Source organism: Ornithodoros turicata, chromosome 4, assembly GCF_037126465.1.
Source record: "Ornithodoros turicata isolate Travis chromosome 4, ASM3712646v1, whole genome shotgun sequence".
Lineage (NCBI taxonomy): Eukaryota > Metazoa > Arthropoda > Arachnida > Ixodida > Argasidae > Ornithodoros > Ornithodoros turicata.
In genome coordinates, this window is record NC_088204.1 from 78881815 (window position 1) to 78898081 (window position 16267).

The 16267-nt window shown below is 42.7% G+C and overlaps 2 protein-coding genes across 12 annotated transcripts in view; one reads left to right on the forward strand and one right to left on the reverse strand.

Annotated features, from left to right (window-relative positions):
• Nucleotides 1–16267, forward strand: part of LOC135392025 (uncharacterized) — a 134511-nt gene that overhangs the window by 15574 nt on the left and 102670 nt on the right. The gene's annotated exons all lie outside the window — the stretch shown is intronic.
• LOC135392023 (uncharacterized) overlaps nt 1–16267 on the reverse strand; it is a 44382-nt gene that overhangs the window by 6608 nt on the left and 21507 nt on the right. Inside the window, exon 1 of one of the 3 annotated variants that reach the window (XM_064622639.1) lies at nt 7144–7413. The exons of 1 other annotated variant lie outside the window; for it this stretch is intronic. In XM_064622639.1, the coding sequence (XP_064478709.1) occupies nt 7144–7154 (11 nt within the window). In that variant the 5' untranslated portion in view covers nt 7155–7413. Of the gene's footprint in view, nt 1–7143; nt 7414–16267 lie in introns of those variants that run through there. One more of the 3 variants, XM_064622640.1, reaches the window with a different exon arrangement.

The following is a 16267-nucleotide window of genomic DNA, read 5'->3' on the forward strand; positions in this document are numbered from 1 at the left end:
GATGGATGAGCTTAAGTTGAAACTGATTTCAGAGAAACATGTATGAGGATGTACATTATGAGCATGTATGTAAAATTAGAGTAGTCTGAAAATTTTTTGTCACGAAATCCCCGCTTCATTGTGTTTGTTTTCTCCGCCATTTTAGGTGGCAGTAAGATGTCATGGCGACACCCTTGGTAAAAAGCCAACAATTCAGAGGACCGAAACTGTGACTGACAGGTTGAACCTCTTTGTGTGACTTCTCCCAATGGCTGAGCCCCTTTTAATATACGGCCGCGCATTCAGAAACAAGGACCGCATTGTCTGCGATAGTGGCGATGCCGGTCATTGGCACCACAAAGCGTACCGTAAACAAACATTGGTATGGTTCCCAGAAATATGTTGCCATAGTGGAAACCTATGCGAAACTTAATGGGACCTACGACACTGTGGTCGGACTTGAGTTTGGTCATTTCCACACGATGTGTGATAGGTTTCGAGTCTAAACTAATACGACACCGGTCATCGGCTCCCCGAAGCGTAACCACAAACAAACCTCCACGTGGTTCGTATTCGAACTCGCTTCTGGAAATGTGTTGTCAAAGCGGAAACCGATGTGAAGCTTAACATTGCCGACGACTCCGCACTCGGACTTTGGTCGCTGCTGGAGCGGCAGACATTTTCACACGTGCGTGATAGGTTTCTTCCTGTGCCTACCATCGTATTATTGCATCGCGGCACTATTATGGTCACTTCGGACTGCAATACAGCTGCACGGTGTTTTTTAACGACGTCAACTTTACAACGAATATTTTCCGCTGACCCTTGGAGTTCGTTGCAGGGGACTTTGACTGTACGTGCTCCTGTGTCAGGGGACAAGCTGGGTCATTATACACTTCTTGAAACAGAACGGCAGAGAAAGTTACAGGCGAAGTAAAAAAGAAAACAAACAGGAAACCTACGGACCTTAGGCCGACCTAAAGGCAGACTTTAACGTTCCTCTTCTCTTCATAAGATGTGTAATATATCTTGGTTATGTTTACTTCATAAAATATACCAGAGTTCAAGGTAACTCGTTACTGTAACTAAGTTCCTTTTTTGGTAGCTTGTAACTTAACTCGGTACTTTTGCGCCGTGGTAACTTTCAGAGGAACTCGTTCCTTTTTTAGGTAACTTTGCTAAAGTAACTTAAGTGAAGTTCCAAGTTACTTTTAACTCGCTTTTCACTCACGTTCACATATATTTTCTTGCTTTCTCTCCAGTTCCTTCATAGCATTTTTTTGCCATAAAATGTGATATTGAATCAACGACAGTATTTTATTCAGGAAGTAAGAAGCGCTGCCATTGAAATGAAGCAGAACCATTGTGCGCCCACAGGGAGTAAGAGGCAAAGCATTCGAATAGACCTCTACCAGAGAGACGTCATCATGACATTGACTGAAACTGAAACAAATCGGAAGGAGAGGGCTGGGTTCCACGAATGGGATCTTGTTCGCTGCCTCCCATTGAAAGAAAAGTAGAACCGAGGGTCGCGTCCCTTTAAGGGACCATATCCTAATCCCCTGAAGACCGTGGCTTTCGGGCGCGACTCTGTTCACCTCTAGCTTCGAGCGTAGTTCAATTCTACGAAATTTTGGCGCTGTCGAACGCTACGACATCATTTGTTTACAAACAGGGAGAGGTCTATTGTTGGACATAAACGAAAACGATCTAAGCGTGTTGCACCCCTCCCTTTCATTTTTTTTTTTTTTTTTTTTTCTGCCAATAAATCCCCCCCACCCTCTCCAGGCACCTCAAGGTTTAACTCAACTGCCCACGCGCGCTGCACCTGCATAATGCTATTTTGTGTCCGAGGTAACTTGGAAGTAAGTCGTTCTCTTTTTTTGACGTAACTCAGTAACTGCGAGTTACATTTTGCAGGCTGAAGAACTTCGTTATTAACTTAGTTACATTTTGCACATGGTAACTTAACTTGTAACGAGTTCTTTTTGACGGGTAACTTCTCAATCTATGAAATATACTACCATCCAACGCTTCGCTACAAACTATACTCTGTTGTCCGAACGCAAAGACAACGCGAGGAAAATCGGGCAGGTAGCCTCACGCTTTGGTCCTCATTTCCATTCGTGCATTCCCAATGCAATCTGAGATTGGAACACCCTTCCAGATCACATTGTGAAACTGTCAGAGAACGGTCAGCTCCGGAAGCAGTTGTGTCGGCTTTTTCTTCGGTGCGATTCTTAATATTTGTGTAATGTGGTGCTTCTTTTATGTAATTATGTGTCTGTTTATTTTCCCACCCCTCATGGAAAGCCCTCGGGCATTTGAGGTAAACAAATAAATCGTGTCAGCGATCCCATGCAGGTTGATTTTTTTGTAGAGCAAGCGCCTCAGACGGTTAACATTGTTGTTTATTACGGTTGGTTTGTCTTTGTGCAGATGATGCACCCTGGAAGTCGCTGAGAAGGCGTGTTAGCTTAGCTCAATTAGTAGAGCCCTGGACCGGTAATCTAGAAGACGTGGGTTCGAGTCCTACAGCTGGCTAACCTTGTCAGTGACTTTCATCTTTCATAGTTAATTTCTTAGGCATCTTCAGGCCTTGTATGTAATTGTCCCTTCTATGTTGTTCCAGCCTCAGAACATCACTTATCTCGTCAAGTGGTTACTTGTTCAAGTCAGATTAACTTGAGTCAATGTAGTAGTCAGTAACTTGAGTCAAGTCAGTCGTTGCAGATTATTGCCTCATTCTTTCTCTGGCTAGTCTGTTCCCGAACACCAAATGCTGTGCGTTCCAGTTATTCGATTTCTAACGCAAGAGACACAAAACTTTTTCATAATCTACACCATCCCATTCAGTGGCCATTCATTGGGGTGTTCACCCTGTGGCTCTTTGGCCTTTCCATTTTCAGCCATTTGTCAGTTCGGCTTTTTGATAGGCTCAATATGTACTTACACTCAGTCTGCCTAAATATATGCACTGCATTTAGCAACAGCTGTCAAAAAAGAAAAGGAGAAGGACGCTCCTAAAACTCATTGAACTCGGTCATTATGTATAAACAAACAAGATAAAATGAAAATGAAAGGAACTTGACGCGTGAGAGAGTCTCGGAGCACAAATTCGGTCTCATAATGCACCGATTATTGCCTGAAAACTTCAGTAACATAGTTTTTGAACACCCCTTGGTTTTCACAGGGTATTTCACATTACACCACACCTGTCGTTCATCGTTGAGTCGCTAGTGTGAGCAACGAAGCTTTGCTAAAGGACCACGTGGTGGACAGGAAGTGATGGCAGTCTTTACACGAGCGACCACCAGAGGGGTCCCACGGAACTCTGTTCGAAACAGTCCTCCATGGTCCATAAGTGGAACCCAGCCCTCCCCTCCCGATTTGTTTCGGTATCAGTCTCCCCACCAACGTCATGATGACGACGTAGAGGTCCATTGGGTGTACCTCAAAATGAAGTGTTCGAAATCCCCATCGCAAAATGAACATACCGTACTGTAAATAAATGCTATCTGGCCATAAAATGCACAGTTGTGTGCGGAAAACAGCCAGAGCGCACTTAGACTAACCTAATAATAAGCTAACCAAAATGTTGCTCAGTCTTGTCCACCGTGCTAAGCCCAAGCCGCTGAAGCGTAGCCTTCGTTCGCTAAAATGACTTGGACCGATATCAAAATTTCGTCAGTTTCTGTGGTGAATAGTGAAGTCGGATTTTTAAACACTGCATACCATCTTATGAGGCAATCGAGCGTGATTTGGATGGTGCTCACTGGGTGGTGCCCCAATACCAGTGACTTATTATTATGGGAGGCTAAGGTAGTGATGGGCGGTACTATTGAAACATTCGATACTGTCGATAGTTTTTTACTTTCAATTGTACAACTATCGATAGTATCAGGACATGCACTTCACCTAGCTTCATGCTGCTTGAACCAAGCTTTTGCTCCTGCAAACTATTCAGTATGTTATTCCCTCCCACCAATTTAAAATTTTCACTTCTTGCGTTTGAAGGCCAAGCTTTCTGCAAAGTTTGTGTGTTTCGTTCCTGCTAATATCTATAGTTTCTTCACTCCGAATTTAAAATCTGAGCAGGTTTCCTTTGAAACCGAAACTTTCTGAATTTGCGTTTCGCTTCTGCATACTATGCATGGTTTATTCACTCCAAATTTGTAATTTCGGCATGTTTCTTTTGAATGTGAAACCTATTGAATTGGGTCTCGCTCCTGGAAACTATCAATAGTTTGTTCAAACCAAATTTAAAATTTGAGCAGGTTTCTTTTATTTATTTATTTATTTATTTTGGTACCCTCAGGGCATTAGCTTTACAGAGGGGAGTGGGACAAGAAACTAAAGAAGAAACGACAGGCACATACAAGGCAATTTCAATCATAACATAAAAATGCAAAAAAAAAAAGAAAAAGAAATCACGCAGACAAGGTGGCCTAGCAAAACTAATCACTGGCAGAGTAATGAATTGCTACTGATTTCTTGAAGAGTGTAATGTCAGTTATTGATGTTAATGATGATGGCAGTTGGTTCCACTGAAGTGATGTTCTAGGTATGAAGGACTCAGAAAACGTAGTTGCACAGCGATGAATACCCACTTTCTGGCTATTATCGACGCGACGCGATATGTAATGAGGTGGGAGAATGAGCGATGAGAATGAGAATGAGGATGATTTTATGAAAGAGGTTCAGGCGACTCAATTTACGGCGCAAAGACAGAGGTGGGATATGGAGGCTACTTTTCATTGATGATACACTAGCGGTGCGATTGTAATTGCCGAGAATGAACCGTGCTGATCGATTCTGAACAGCTTCAATAGCGTGAACGAGCCATTCTTGATAAGGGTCCCAGATAGCTGCCCCATATTCGAGTTTTGGTCTAATGAGTGTTTTGTACAGTGTTAACTTTAGATGAAGAGGTACTAGATAAAAATTACGTTTGATGTAACCCAGAGTGCGATTGGCACTACTGATAATGTGTTCAATATGTCATGTTCAATGTGTTCAATGTCTTTTGAAGCGACACTTTCTAGATTCACCTTTTGCTCCAGCCAATTCTCAGTAGTTTGCTAACTACGAATTGAAGAATCTACTCATGATCCTTTTTTTTTTTTTGCTTTTAAAAACGAAACCGTCTGAATTTGCGTTTTTCGCTCATACAAACTATGGATAGTTCAGTCACTCACAGTTTAAGAGCTGGATACATTTCCATAGGAAATAAAACCTCCTGAACTCTCGTTCTTTCGCATGCAGTTCGACTATGGCATTTTCGCCCTTGATTAGTTGTTACCTCTCAGAAAAAAGAAGAAAATCATCATTCTGGAATCAAATCAATCAAATCATGGAAAACAAATTGTGAAGTTCACGAAATATCGGAATACTTTACACATTTGCGCTTTTTTAAGTGGGGCATTTCTGGGAACATATTCGAGTGACAGTAACTTAACCTACTGATAGTTTGACAGCGTATGCGACTGCTCTGATTAATGTTAACCGTACACAGTAAATTCAAAAACACCCTTTTGGGTATAAACCGCTTACACCTTTTCGTCCTATGGCTGGCACCCTTTTTTACACCGCATCAACTGTAGCACCCTTTCAAAAGGGTGTATTGTGCAAAAAAACACCTCTTCCACAAAAAGGTGTATTGTGCAAAAAACACTCTTACACCCTTTCGAAAGGGTGTAAGATGCAGTCCGACGTTTTTGCTTGTATGGCAACAACCACCCTAGCGACGGCACAGTTCCAGCCGTGGTTCCACAGCAGAACCTAAACTGGAGCGCAGTGCGTCACTGGCAACCCTCATCGTCCTAGCAACACTGTGAGTGAGCAAAAAAAAAAAAAAAAAAGAACGATTCAAATAAAACGAAAACAAAACAGTTTATACATATGTAAGGGAAGAGGTGAAGATCGCAACATCGTAACGCCGTCCGTGCTCGTGAAATGAGCGGCGTTACGATGCTGCCATCTTCAGACGATGCCTGTAATGAGCCCGAGCACACTCGGTAGCCTAAATTGGCGTACCCGATTGATCATATACTGAAATGCAGTTCGTTGGACTATATTCGCTAAGCTTATTGCGGTAAAACTCGTCTGTAACGGTGACGAACATGTGTCTTTGCAATTAACGCGTACGCCTGTAACGAGTCAAGATATCAGCGAGCTTCCTGACAATCCCTCCCTGCCAAATATTGTGTTTTCAACTCAAGCTATCGTCTATAATGTGGTTACCTAATGAGCGGAGCTCTCAAGCCAATGTAATTTTTCTCTCACGAATGAAAACACCGTTTTCAACACCTTTTTCGACACCAGTGTTACTTGAAGGGTGTAAAGACAGGTGTAAACGCATAAAAACACCCTTTTTGATACAGCACTTGGTGTAATAAAGAGTGTATTTTCTCATACACCTTTTTTAGCACCCTTTTTGCGGCCTTTGGTTATCTTCGCGGAATTAAAAAAAGGTGTATTTGCTTAAAAACACATTTTTACCCAGAAAGGGTGTTTTTGAATATACTGTGTACGTACAGCGCACAACAATCCATAAAATCTCTTCTGTTTCCAGACTGTTCTGGTTTCCAGACTGCTTTCCGGAAGTCTCTTACGTAATTTTTTTTTTTTTTTTTTTCATGCTAGCGGCCCGAAACTATTCAAAAAATATCGACTACTGTGCTACTATAAGTAAAAGTATTCCATTAGATTGATAACATAAATGGGAGCAGTGACTTTTACATTTTTGCAGCACGCGTGTTTGGACTGTGTCCACCTCATCCAACGCCGGCTTTCTTTACACCCCTTTACAGTACAGCGCTTACCTTCCTAGTTTTGGCGATGCAAGGTTGGAAATCGTTGCGTAAGAAAGGAGTGTCGCTGTTGAAATGGTACGAAAGAGCGGGAAAACCACCCGTAGATCGCCGTTACACCATCCAGCCCAATGAGACAATACTACAGAGATAGTAGCGTGAAGGAAACAGAGGAACGACCCTGCGTATACACCTTCTTCGCGTGAGGATGGAAAGAGAATGAGACGGCAACGACGGGGAGGTCAGATTGTCAGGTGTATTACGGCTGTGGGCCGGGGAAGCGGTGAAACTTCAAACACTTCCCAGTTTCGCTCGGCTGTAGCGAACCGCTGTCGGTTTTACACAAACTCACCTTATGTCCATCCAGCAAGGCTACGCGGTACTACGCCTAAAACACATTTAAGACGCAGATATAGTCCAACGTTTTTGGCGTCGCAGTCAGCGGCAGTCGAAGTCAGACACGCCAAGCAATGTCATCCGCTAAACACGCAGACGCGTTTATAGTCAGATGCCGGTCAGCAGCGGCCTGCAAAAAGTTGCGCATGCGGAAAGTCGCTGTGGCTTCGCGCGCGTGACTGCGCGTCGGCGAAAAATAGAACATGGTCTGATGACTAGAGTAGCTTGTTGGCTAAAAATAGGGTTGTTGGGCTGGGCCAGAGCACTGGGGCCCTATCCTGGTCAAAGTAATCTACCTCGATTACTTGAAATTTCTTCTGTCATTGGTGCACAATCGAAAAAGGCGTGAATATTAAAAGTGGTTGACACCTTCTATCAACCAATCGCCCCACGTGTTATCTTGGAAAGCGACCCGCCTTATCGGTGTTTCCTCCTGAGAATCCGAAGACCACACCTGTGATCTGCCTGCCCTGCCTTGTTGCTTCGGTTCTTAGGTGTCGGAAACAGAAAACTCTACATGCGTAAAACTGAATTTCGTAGAAAATGCGTGGAAAAGCACGCTCGTAATTTCCTTTTTTGCTGTTTGTCATTTTTCTTGACGTACAGGTGTGCAAGACGGTAATGTATGTGTGACACCGTGATTGTACTTGGCATTTATAATTCGGTATGTACCCGTGAGATGGCGCTGATGGCACGCAACAAAACTGACAAAACGATAAAAGCGCGAAGGATCATTGCGAAGGGTCGAACGGTCAGTGTGGCGCTAGCCGTAAACGCGTTTATGAGAAATCGGTTCGTCCTTTAAATCTTGAGCTTTATTTATGAGCTTTTCTTTATATTTTTCTGCGTGTTCGTGTGCTCGATATGCGAAATGATAATTCGCATTTCAATATGCTTCTTTTGTTCGTGAGCTGTGGGGGTGGTAATGATACCGCAAATGAGCATTGATAGTTTTACTCAAGAAACAGTGAACTTTGATTGATGAGTTTTTTGTATGCACACCGCTACGTTGCAACTGATTGTACGACGTACGGCTCGGACGACGCTTCGAAAAGCCCGCCGCTTTCACGCATACGATGCCGCGATCGGCACAGAGAAACGGTGTTACGCGGTGCTTTTTTCTCATTATTAAAGACAAACGAAGAAAGACATGAATTTTTTGTTGTGACGAGCACATACAGACTTTATACAACACAATAAACGGAAATGCACATGCGGACCTATCGCGAAACCCATCGCCGCTCAAAGTAATCGACCCTCTTTCGCTAGATTACTTTTCAGCTTTGAAACTAATCTTTTACGTCATTGTTACGTCAAAATGACGTAGGGTCGCGGTCCGAGATTAGGGCCGAGAGGCTGCGAAGGAAAACTAGGTATAAATTTCAATTGAAACGGGCGGGATTTAAGGGCGGAGTATTCCGTGGCAGTCCCGCCCTACAGCTTGTGACGTAAAGTAATCGAGGTCGATTACTTTTGACGAGGATAGGGCCCCTGATCTCTATATATAAAGGCTGGATCGCGCATGGGAGAGGGGTTCGTGGGGGAGAGGCGTGCCTTCGGGCCGCCATGTTGGTGGGCCCTAAAGTGCTGTGTGCGCCCATAGAAAACAATGGGAGGCAACAGAGATTGTGAGTATTTATTGCGCTGCAAGCATTTGTCGTTGTTTGTCATCACACAATTTTGTAAGGTGCCAGTATACTGATGTATCCTAACAGTGTTTCGCAGGTGTCCTGCCGTTCGATTCTTAATTACGTTATGTTTTGCATTCCGAAACTAGACCGTCACTGCAGTGCAGCGCTGGGGATTGTACTACAGCACGTTTCCCAGCCAATATTTCAATAAGAAACGACTTGAGGTTAACAACAACCATGTATATAATATCCCGTACTGCGTTCTGGACAAAAATTGTTCCATAAAGAACGGTCCGGGAAGAGATATACTCGCATGGCAGAAAGAGATCGTTCTGTAGAATCACAGCCGTTGTTTTAGCCGTGTATGCGTTTAGTATGATTTATATCAAGCATCGCCTTAGCACGAGTCTCTTAGTAAACGACAGCGGTGCTTTGCCTCGCAAATATGGACACACCGAAGCAGCCCAAATAATTACTTCACGCAATTAGATCACACTCTTTAGGACAGTTAATCAGGTATAGTGATGTAAGCTTAATCAATTAAGTTACTTAGAAAGTGGTAACACCTCCTTGAGACACAGGACTTATCTCTTTTTGAAGTACAGCCCTTCTATGTTTGTTTGCTTCTTCCTTTATTTGTTCTGATTATTTGCAGGCGCGATTGTGCCAAACTGAATGTCCTTCTCCAGCGCTCATATGCTTTTGTTGGATACAACTGCAGCGTGAGAAAAGTTTGTCATGCTTGTTATGTGGAGCATGTTCCAAAAAATGCAGCTCCACATATGGTCTTCAAATTGCAACAGGACTATTTGGAGCTTGAAACAGTTGTGATTTTGTCATTTTGGCCCTCGTGTACCCAGTCTGTGAAACGCAAACAAAAAAGTCTAACACGATATGCTTTCGTAATGAAGATCACTGATGATGAGTAAAGAGAACATACGAGTTCAAGTTTATTCAGTATTTTATATCATTCATTATATTATTCAACGTCTTATGTCAAGTTTATACAACATCAAGTTTATTCAAGTTCAGGATTTATTTCTTGCACTTATGCGTTTCAGGATACAATGAACGTGCAGGGAGGTCGCAAAAGGCTACATTTATTGTTTTGTGACCTTGCTACAATGGCAATATATATTTTAGGAATGACAATGATCAGGTACGCTCTCTAAATTTGTAGCACTCAATTTTAGGTTGGAATGAGCAATGAATAGCAACTTCCATCCTGATATTTTCTCATATATGCTAAATTTTAAATTTAATGTGATCGAATATGTGATAATATAACAATAATATATAAGAATATAATATGTGATAAATGAATGTGATCAACAGTAGATGTAAACAACATGAGTAGCCAGAGAAGGAGGAGGAGGAGAACGTTGCAAAAAATGCAGCTGCACATCTGAAACTCCAATCATTATCATCGTCATCTAAAAGGGAGTGTGGTAGCACTGCCGTGAAACCAGGCACGATTTCTGAAGGTCTTCTATGACACTTTCCGCAGTTTGCACACTTTTCTGCAGCGTCAGACTCTCTCATAGGAGTTACTTTTCAGTAACGGTGACTCCCATCTTACATTTTAATGTGCGAGGGCTCTCTTGCACTACACATGTACGGTTTCCAAACTGCAACATGACGATTTGGAGCTTGAAACTCGAGCCCTGGTGTACCCTGTCTATGAAATGATACCAACTGTATCATGTCTGAAACGTGATGTTTAATGGAAGATGGCTTTCTTGGTTGTGCGTTCTGCATGACAAAGATGTAACACGATATGCTTTTGTAAAGAAGATAAGTGATGTTATGCTCTATGAATGAAGAGAATATACATTTTTCAAGTTCAACATTTATTCTGGCATATACGCATTTCAAGATACATTTATTGTTTTGTGACCTCCCTGCAATGACAATATATATCTCAGGAATGACAATGTACACGTACACTATGCAAATTTGTTGCACCCAATTTTCATACATGCTGAATTTGTTTTGCTGCCTATGTGTTCAGTGTATTACAAATTGCTTAATGCAAACAACACTTTGTTAATTTCAAGCTTTTTGCTCCCATCTAAGATATTCCTATCCTGGAGGAACTGCCACTTCGACACCATAAAATATTCAGTAGGTTTCACTCTGGCAGGCCCTGCCACTGCAAATTTCCTCAATTGAAACCCTTCAAACTGTGTCATAATCTTAAATACGTCAATATTTCTGCAAGTAGTTGACATGCTGGATGACACTCCTCCTGCACCTAAGGCAACTAAAAAAAAGTGTTCCAAGAGGCCGAAGGTAAACCTACAGCTGCATGAGTGTGATCAACAGTAGTGCATTCTCAATAAATAATTTTCTTCTTATAGCGTACATGTGCATGCCTATTAACTGGAACAATTATCACAGTTCCCTGACAAGTTTTAATTTCTGAGAGTGTACTGTAGAGGCTGCTTAGATCAACAACAGTTCGTACAAGGTATTATATACTGTGAATGCCTTTAAAAATCCCATGTGACACATATGCCTTTACTTTCTAGAGGTGCTGTGGTAGTCAAAGTTTGTGAGCATTACGCAGGTTCTGCACCCATTTCTTGAGTATGTTGAGGCAGCTGTGAAGTAACCTGCATTGATGATGATGATTCAATTTTTATGGTGCATCAACAACAAAAGAAATAATACATCAGAACATTGGTTTGGGTGCAACCAGTTAAAAATGAATATGTTGTTTAATAAATGCATTGGACAAATGTTAAAACATCAGTTTAAAACATGGTTTACAATCCCTGTATCTTCTAAAAATTAAAAAGATTAAAAACTATTCTAAAAAGAAGTACAATCTCTAATTATTGTATTGCTGGGTGAAGGATCCTAAAGTCTAAGGTGTGTTTCTGATGTGAACATGTAAGAAAATATGCAGAACTGAGAGAGGCTAACCACAGTGCGTGCACTGAGGTTGTTCCTTCCTGTAAAGTAGAAGCCAGTGGATGAGGAACGTGATACTTACCTGCACACCCAGCCGTATCACACTGGGTAGCCCTCATATTTCACTGGGTAGCCCTCATGAAAAAACCTGTATTGAGAGACCACTTTTGCCTTAAAAACTGCTACAAATAGCACGACACGCTACAAATTATTACTATCGTAACAAGCTGACGATACAGCTCAGACACAAAGGCGTTATTCAAGTCGCGCCACACCACCGTTACGTAGGATTCTTTGTCACAAATCAAACCAAGGCACAAAACAATACCAATACATGAAAAAAGGTGACAATCGTGGTCTCATTATGACGTAATACCGAACTTGTGCGTGAAGGTAATTCAAAGAAATGAATGTGGCACTTGGCCACTTGCTTCCGCAGAGAACACCGTGTACCATGCTAGCAATGCATGCAAAAAAGCGCTAGAGTGCTCGCACATATATTGATGACAACACTACCTGTGTAGTGTAACGTGTTCTTTCAAGCATATTATGCACTCAAACTGTATTTGCCGCCGGGTAAAATGCAAGTGTGCTCGATTGAACGTCGGAAGAGCGATCAAGCAACCTGCATCCAGTGCTCGTTTTGGACAAAAAAACACTTTATAATGGTCAACTAAATATACAGAATGGACGCCTATTTATTCCTCGATAAAGAGTGACTCACCTGTATAAATTTAGGCCCTGTAACCTTGCCAGTACGGTTGGTACGACCGTAATTGCAAGAAGTTGCCATGATCGCTGCGGCGACTGTTGTGGGTACAGTAAGATGGCGGCCGGTTTCTTCACGCTCGCGCTCCCTATCCGCGATCCAGCCTTTTACAATCGAGATCAGTGGGCCAGAGGGCGTTCCTGATTACGGCAGTCAGCGCCACTTGTGGCGATAGGGCTAAGTTTTCCAAAGTAGCGTGTTCTCTGATCACGCACACGGTATGTGCTGTGTCAAAATGGCCAAGCTGTGTTGCGATTTTTATAAGGCAAAAGAGACAGGGGATTGTTTCCCCATCAAGTCCGAAGAAGGGAAACCGTCAGTAGCAGCGCGTTTTTGGCGCATGGCAGAATATTATCGGACAGGCTCGAAATACGAGTAAAATGCCGGTGCTCCCCAGATGCCGTAGATCTACTAGCTCTGAGCGAAACCTAACTGAAGAATAAAGCATGAATGCATACAGTTGGATATCTCTGGTTTCAAATGTTTTACTCGGGTTTACGAAGAAGGTGTGAGAGCCGGTGGGGTAATGATTTATAAAATTAACGGAGCGAGCACTATGCATACTTGTCAGTAGCCAGTAGTTGGGTCTTTTGAGCGTTACACTCCCTCTTCGCTTACACGAAACTATGCTACCACTTATCACATATATATCCGTGACTGTTTCGAAAGACTAGAATATGGGAGTCAGATCAGAACAGTCATCAGAACAAAAATTTGAATGTCTTTGTGGCTGAGATTATTGACTTTGAGGCACTAACTTAACGAGAGACACGTCTCGAGTGCAATACAACTTTCATAATCCAATGACCAATTGCAATGACTCCCGGTGCATCCATGTCAGAGCCATGTCCAACACCGTCGAGGACTTCTGATGTTTTTGGAGTTCCTCTTGGCTACTGGCTTGCTCCAGACGCGGTAGGGTCCTCCCCTGCATCTCAAGGACCATTGGCGCTTCTTTCATGTGCTTCTTCCTTTTGTGTGACGTAGCGTTGCGCAACCAGAGGACGGGAGTTCAAGAGTTGTACTTGCACATAACTTCATTTTCATATTTCACATCTCACGCTTCTCGTGTAATGGGGTAGTGTACTGCTCTCAAGCGGTGAATCACCCCAGGCCATAGTCATGATTTAGTTGTTGTTGTTGCTGTTCCCGGTGCATCCTGCACAGGTCTGATCATTTTGGGATTTACATGCACTTGTGACATCTCATACTTCTCGTATGGTTCCCACATACTCGCTGCCTAGGAATTTGTTCCACCTATATCTGTAGAATATGTAACTCAGAATAAAAAAAAATGAATGCGTAATCCACATTACTCATGATTTTCACATAGTACTATGCGGCCCCAGATATAGGTCTACGCATGGGTCTACGTCTACGACAGAATGGCGTAGACGCAGACGAGCTGATGGACAAAATTCATTATATATAAAAAAAAGAAACTGAGCGTGGAGCACGAAGCAGATACAAAAGACCGAACAGCTCAAGTTTATAAGCTTGCAGAATCACACAGAGCTTGAGTTTGAATGCAAACAATAACAGAAAAACAGATATGATGTAGGTACGCTCCGGTGTTCTTTTGTGCAGTTCCGTACGATTTATAACGGTAACGTGGTCCAGGGTTTTATTTTTCCCGTTCCACGGGCTGTACATTCTCAGACATTGCACAGAAGTAGGTGGACGGTCGTGCACAGCGCATGTAATCACATTCGTCACCCGACGAGTCTACTTTGAAACTTTGCCTCCCCGTACCACCAGGGGAGAAACGCGGCGCTAGTGTCGCGCTGCCAAACTCCAGGCGAACGTCCCCAAGCAGCACAATGTACTGAAAGTCGGGTGCAACAGGGGTGGACGGTATGTGTCTTATCAGTGCTCTTTAGTTTCACGAGTTTGTTCAAGGCCTTCCGCCTACCCGTCCACCCCTATTGCACTCGACTTTCAGTACATTTTGCTGCTTGGGTAGTAGCGAACTTTAAAGTATCTAAGGAAGAAGGGGTTAGAAAAACCGTTATACAAAGATGCAAGGACCTAACGTTGTTTTCTCTAGCAAAAAGAATTGCTAATGTAAAGAAGGATGTGTTTTGGAGGTGTTTTTCACTGCTAAGATTCATAAGCCTCTCGTTCCGTTCAGACCTATAGTCTCTGAAAGAGGGACCTGGCAGAAGGAGCTAGGTGCTTACATTCAGAAAGGGCTACGTAGTTTACAGATTGTGGATCCGTGAGAGTACGTGACTCCATGGAAGTTGTGAAATTTTTGAAGGAAAATGAAGGGGTCGGTTGATGTAAAGGACTTATATTACTCCCTTCCTACTGAAGGTTTGAAGCACTGTGTAAAGCTTTGCATTGAACAGAGTGGTGTTGTCGGCTTTCAAAATGAGTGCGGCGTTAGTGTTGATGACTTTGTAGAGTTACTCATGCTGTATTTAAAGTCGTTAAGGGTCTCTTTTGGCGAGCAGATTTATACTCAGAAATCAGGGGGGTGTATTGGTTCGAGCATTGCTCCGCTTCTGTCAGATATTTTTTTGGGGGCAATTTGATGTTAGCATTAATGAATCTTTGCAGAATTTAGGTGTAAAGAAGGTTTTTAGATTTGTAGATGATTTTCTTCTGTTTTTTGATAGTGAGTTGGAAGAGAATGCAGTTCTGAATGTGTTTTACTCTTTTGGACAGGGTTTGGAATTTACACATGAGAAACCTGTGGGTGGCAAGCTCCAGTTTCTTGACCTATGTATTTCTGAAGGTTCAGAACATATTTGTTGGCAGTACAAACAAAGGTCCAGGAAACCTGTGTTACCCTTTGGGTCGAACCATTCAAAAGTAGTAAAAAATGGGATAGGATTGACCTGTGTTAGGAAGGCCCTCCAGAAATCTTGTGTGCATACCATGTCTGAAATGTAGCGTTGTGCTACAGTTGAACCGCCTTGAAGAAGCTGGTTTTCCTCGGCAGGTACTGCTGATGATCCTCCGTAGGTTGCTTACAGAGGTTAAGGGTCTAAAGCGTTCCCATGTAAGATTGGAAGGTAGACCGGGGGTGATTCCATATATTCATAAAACGTCGCATCATTTAAAAACATTGGCAGGAAGGTTCGGTGTACCTGTAGTTTTTAAGTCTTTTTCTAGGCTATCTTCTCTCGTTAGGTTAACGAATCAAGAACAGGTATCACTAGAGTGCGAGAAGAAGCATAGGTGTCCTCTTGTGGAATGTAAAAGGTCTATTGTTTATGAAATCCCACTTTCGTGTGATAAGGTTTATGTCGGCCAATCTGGCCGGTGCCTAAATGAACGTTTAATGGAACATAAGAATTGTGTAAATAAGACGGGTGGGGGTACCTTGCATGAACACGTAAGGGTCTGCGGTTGCGTTCCAGAGTTTCCGAGAACAAAGATTAGAGGACGATTCAAATCCAAGAATGAAAGAGAAATTTTCGGGGCCTTTTTGATAATGAAGTATGGGTCTGATAAATGTGCTAGTGAGCCGTCGATATCGCTAACAAGGGAAGAGTTTGGGTTCTTGGAATGCAGACTAAAAGCTGGATGTGAGTAGTTAGATCCGGTTGTTCCTCGTGTTTTTATGGCCCCCCACGTGTGTTCCGTTTTTGCCCCCTTTTTTCCCCCTCTATACCATTGGGTGTAAATGTGATTGTGTAGTTCAGTAAAAAACTTGTTGATAGTGGAGCCTCTGTTTGTGTGTCTTCTTGTGTCGTTGTCCCTGTTTTTGACTGCTCCTTGTTCTCTGAGTCATGTTCTGATGTTCTATTCTGCGC